The sequence below is a fragment of the Lactuca sativa genome, chromosome 9 (assembly GCF_002870075.4).
Source record: "Lactuca sativa cultivar Salinas chromosome 9, Lsat_Salinas_v11, whole genome shotgun sequence".
Classification (NCBI taxonomy): domain Eukaryota; kingdom Viridiplantae; phylum Streptophyta; class Magnoliopsida; order Asterales; family Asteraceae; genus Lactuca; species Lactuca sativa.
In genome coordinates this window covers 7,449,154-7,453,573 of record NC_056631.2, presented here as the reverse complement: position 1 = coordinate 7,453,573, position 4,420 = coordinate 7,449,154, and the positions used below count along the sequence as shown (strand labels likewise).

The 4,420-nt window shown below is 37.3% G+C and overlaps 1 protein-coding gene across 1 annotated transcript; it reads left to right on the top strand.

Moving 5' to 3' along the window:
• The first annotated feature begins 359 nt into the window (after nt 1-359).
• LOC111886371 (probable glutathione peroxidase 5) lies at nt 360-2,455 on the top strand. Its single transcript, XM_023882600.3, has 6 exons — nt 360-478; nt 684-760; nt 918-979; nt 1,309-1,427; nt 1,523-1,693; nt 1,880-2,455. Exons 1-6 carry the CDS (start codon nt 422-424, stop codon nt 1,928-1,930), a joined length of 537 nt encoding a protein of 178 aa, XP_023738368.3. The 5' UTR covers nt 360-421; the 3' UTR covers nt 1,931-2,455.
• The last annotated feature ends 1,965 nt before the right edge of the window (nt 2,456-4,420 follow it).

The following is a 4,420-nucleotide window of genomic DNA, read 5'->3' as shown; positions in this document are numbered from 1 at the left end:
TTTTTGTTGTAAGAGAAAGAGAGATATGGAGAAGAATAGGGATAATGGTATTTTTTTTAATTATTGTAATAAAATGAAATTTTGTTTTTATTTTTTTTAATCAAAAAAGTATTTAAATAAATAAAATATTTAAAAAAAATAAGGGCAAAATCGTCATTATAAAAAAATTCAAAGAAAATTGGATCAATCCCGCAACAAAATCAAAGTTCAAAGCTAGTCCAAAACTTTTTGGACCAAAATGTTATTTTTTGACATAAAGGGACCATTTTTGTAGTTTTGTCTGAAGAATATATCAGTCGCGGGAGAATCGGAGCTGTTTGTCGATACAAATTACAAATCTAGAAAATTGGTGGCTTCTGCTTCTCATTCTCAAAATGATCGATCATCTACTTCTTCTTCAAAAATCATCGGAAATCCAAAAATGGGTGCCACTTCCTCTGTCTATGACAATTCATCAGTTCATGATTTCACAGTAAAGGTATTTTTCCATAATCATCGATTGTCAAATCGTTAAATTTTCAAATTTCAATTAAGATTCATACGATTTGAAATTCATTATAAGTGAACCTAGATCATTCTATTTGAAATTCGTGGAATGTGGGTTCATATTCATGCGATTTTGAAAGGCATTGAAAGTGAAACCGGACGCATTCGATTTTAAATTCGTTGAATTTGAGATGCAGGATAGCAGTGGAAAGGACGTGGATCTTAGCATCTACGATGGGAAAGTTCTGCTTATCGTCAATGTTGCTTCAAAATGGTTGTTTCTATAATACTCCTATTATCCTTTTCGATCGTATTGCATAATGCGTGTTTAATTAGTATGTTCATTTTTGTTTGAGGGTTTGAATGTTGAGTTTTTGTTTTCATATTGGATTTCGTTTCTGATCAATCAGTTTTTGGTTATAATGCAACAGCGCATTAACCAATTCGAATTACACCCAACTTACCGAGCTTTACAGGAAATACAAGGATAAAGGTATAAGCTCATACCCACTTTTTAGTATCATTCCGTAAGTAATTGTATCCGAGATATTGCTTGTCATTGAATTTCATACACAACAGAATGACCAATAATAGATGTAAAATCACATACTATCACCATCATTAATCCAATCAATGGTTTCTTGATTATGATTTTTGAAGTCACAATCATAATCAGATATTCACATCCAAACACCTGTTTCTTGTACTTCACAAGACTATAAAGCATCAAAACTAGAAGGCTACTTTACGTTATGAAACTTCAGCTGACCTGATTAGGTTTCAAAGCCTAAGTTATGAAGCTGAAGCAAAATCTTGAATCAGGTTTTGTGATATTGGCATTCCCTTGCAATCAGTTCTTGAAGCAAGAACCAGGGCCGATAGAAGCGACAGTCCAGTTTGTCTGTGAGAGGTTCAGTGCTGAATACCCAATTTTTGGAAAAGTAAATTGTTTTCGTTCATTCATCCATTTCACTTTTCATCCTCATGTTAAATTCCTGGGGTTTGTTTTCATATGTTTGCTTGTTTAAGAAACCAGGTAAAAGTGAATGGCACTGAAGCAGCACCATTATTCAAGTATTTGAAAGCAAATGGAGGTGGTGGATATATGGGCACAACCATCAAATGGAACTTCACGAAGTTTCTAATTAGTAAGAAAGGCAAAGTAATACGTCGAGTTGGCCCAAGGACCGAACCATCCAGCCTTGAGGTACACTACTACATTACACACCATATGTTTCTTGTTATATATATATATATATATATATATATATATATATATATATATATATATATATATATATATATATATATATATATATATATATATATACACACTAAACATTTCATAGAAATATGTGATTTGGGTTTGATCTGATGTTGTTCCATGATGCAGGATGACATCCAGAAAGCATTAGAAGAGAACCCCAATGAAAACTCAGTGTGATATGAGTTTTCACCCCGTTGTCATCTTAGAAATTAGACCATGTGTCATTCTTCTTTTAAATTTGTCATATCAGCTTTTGTAATTATCTCTATGGCAATGCAATATCAACCCTCCTTCAAAAGGGATCTCCACTACCGTATCAACAATTGTTTTATATTTTTATTTGGCAAATATCTTTAATCATTTAAAATTAGTAATTATTTAATAATAAATTTAATGCATTTATATCTTTTTTAAAATGTAAATTGTCATAGAAAAGTTTCTTAAAGATTGTTATACAACTAATCACCTACCAATGAAGTCCAGCCCAGTTGGGAAAGTAAGAGGTGTTGGGTTTATAACCATTGAGGGACAAGGTGGAGAGTTCGACTCCCGTTGGTGGCAACTCATGGGGAATTTTCCTTTGGAATCCCATTAAAAAGGGTGAGGGTTTGCCCTGTAAAGGAGCTCGAACCCGGGCTTCCGCTGTAAAAGGTGGAAGGGCTTCCGCTTGGTATTTGCCGTTTCAAAAAAAAAAAAAAAAAACTAATCTCCTTTGTTGTTGTAAAACTAATAACCATAAAATGGAACTTTTATCTTTTATTTCAGAAAAACATTTGACCTAACCCACATAACATATAACATAACTATTGAACATGCAATGATCATATAACATCACAGGTAGTCCTACAGGTCTACTTAACTGGTATAACCACTAGCATGCGACACCAACTCGTATTCAACATCTAACACTGATAGGATAACATATCCAATGAGCCGGCCTTGGTGCCTTAGACCCCTTAGTATAGTGAGGATAACTCTTCCGTCTGAACTAGAAAGTTCTACTCTCGGATCGCCAACACGAATTTCACCACCGATAGTTACCATAAAACCCCTTTTTCATAAATCTCCAAATTACCAGAATACCCTCAGAAGTCAACTGGTCAACTCTAGGTCAAAGTCCATAGTCAAAGTCAACAGTGCATGTTGACTTGACTCGTCGAGTGTAGCTTACCGACTCGTCGAGTCCTCCCTGAACTCGAGAAGTCGTAAAATCCTTGATTGGATCGTCAAGTTCCCCTTTAACTCGTCGAGTTCATACGTGTTCAGGGATTGGGAGAAACCCTAGATGACTCGCTGAGTCTTCGAACGACTCATCGAGTTCAAGGAAATCTTCAACGGACTCGTCGAGTTGTTCATCCAACTCGTCGAGTACATGGCCATCTTCATGTGGCTCGCCGAGTCGACCTTGCGACTCACCGAGTCCCTTCAGTCCATCATCCATACAGACGCTTTTTAAGCCAAGCAGCGGCTCCATATTGCGGATCCAATCTTCTAGGGCATGTTTATCACGTAAAGTTGCAAACTTTACGTGCATGCAAGGCCCTAGGGGCTCTAAATGACCAATCTAAGTTTCTAATGGAGCTTTACACCTTAGGAGAGTATCATCCTTGCAAGAGCTGGAAACTTTATGGACTTAGGACTCAGAAAAGGTTCAGATCTGAAGTTTCAGCTTCAGATCTAGCTTCCATAACAAAATCCCTCAATGAATAACCAAAGAAAGCCCTAGCCTCCACATATGAATGATTCTAGAAGAAAAGAGGTTAAGGTAACAGCTTATTACCTCCCAAAACGTGCACAAGCTGGAGTGGATTCGGGATCCACACGAAATCCTTGATGCTAGCCTCTTGATCTACAAGTATCCTTCACAAAATTCACTTCTCAAAGCTCCAAACACTCTCCAAGCTCACACTCACGAAAATTAGGGTTTCTGGCTCTCAAGGGGTGATAGAGGACAGTGGGAGGCGCTAATGGTCCAATATATAAGGGTGCAAAAACCCTGAAATTTAGGGTTTTCCACTGCCAGCTCCTACTCATCGAGTCGCCCATGCCGACTCGACGAGTCACTCATTAAATGACGTGTCCTGGCTTGCTGCTACTCGACGAGTCACAACGTCAACTAGGGCTGCAAACGAGCCGAGTCGAGCTCGATCCTGATCAGGCTTGGGCTCGTCTCGTTTAAATATTTATAGGCTCGAGCTCGAGCTCGGATCGTTTCGAGCCTTGTGGTATAAAGCTCGAGATCGGCTTGTTAAGTATTATACAAGCTCGGGCTCGGGCTCGGTTTGGTCACAGCTCGTATACAGTATACTCTAATTTCCTAAAATGATATTTATTAAATTATTATTTATTTTAATATGTAAAAATAAAAATAATTTTTTTTATTATATATATTTAGGCTCGTTTAGGCTCGCGAGCCTTATCGAGCCAAATAATAGAGGCTCGAGCTCGAGCTCGTTTAATAGACAAGCCTAATATTAAGCTCGAGTTCGGCTCGGGCTCGTTTAAAATCGATCTCGAGTCGAGCTTTTAACGATTCGATCTCGAGTAGCTCACAAGTAGTGATGTGCACAAAAGTACCCACTAATTTTAACATTTATAACCTAACAAACTTAGACTATCTATGCACTTATAGGCAGTGTACCTAGTCAGATTACAGTATAGCTTAGG

Bases quoted from the DNA above. Each gene is read 5' to 3' on its own strand.
- LOC111886371 (XM_023882600.3), top strand. From the start codon at position 422: ATGGGTGCCACTTCCTCTGTCTATGACAATTCATCAGTTCATGATTTC. The intron at 761-917 runs GTTGTTTCTATA...ATAATGCAACAG, and splicing joins GTCAATGTTGCTTCAAAATG to CGCATTAACCAATTCGAATT. The intron at 1,694-1,879 runs GTACACTACTAC...TCCATGATGCAG, and splicing joins CCGAACCATCCAGCCTTGAG to GATGACATCCAGAAAGCATT.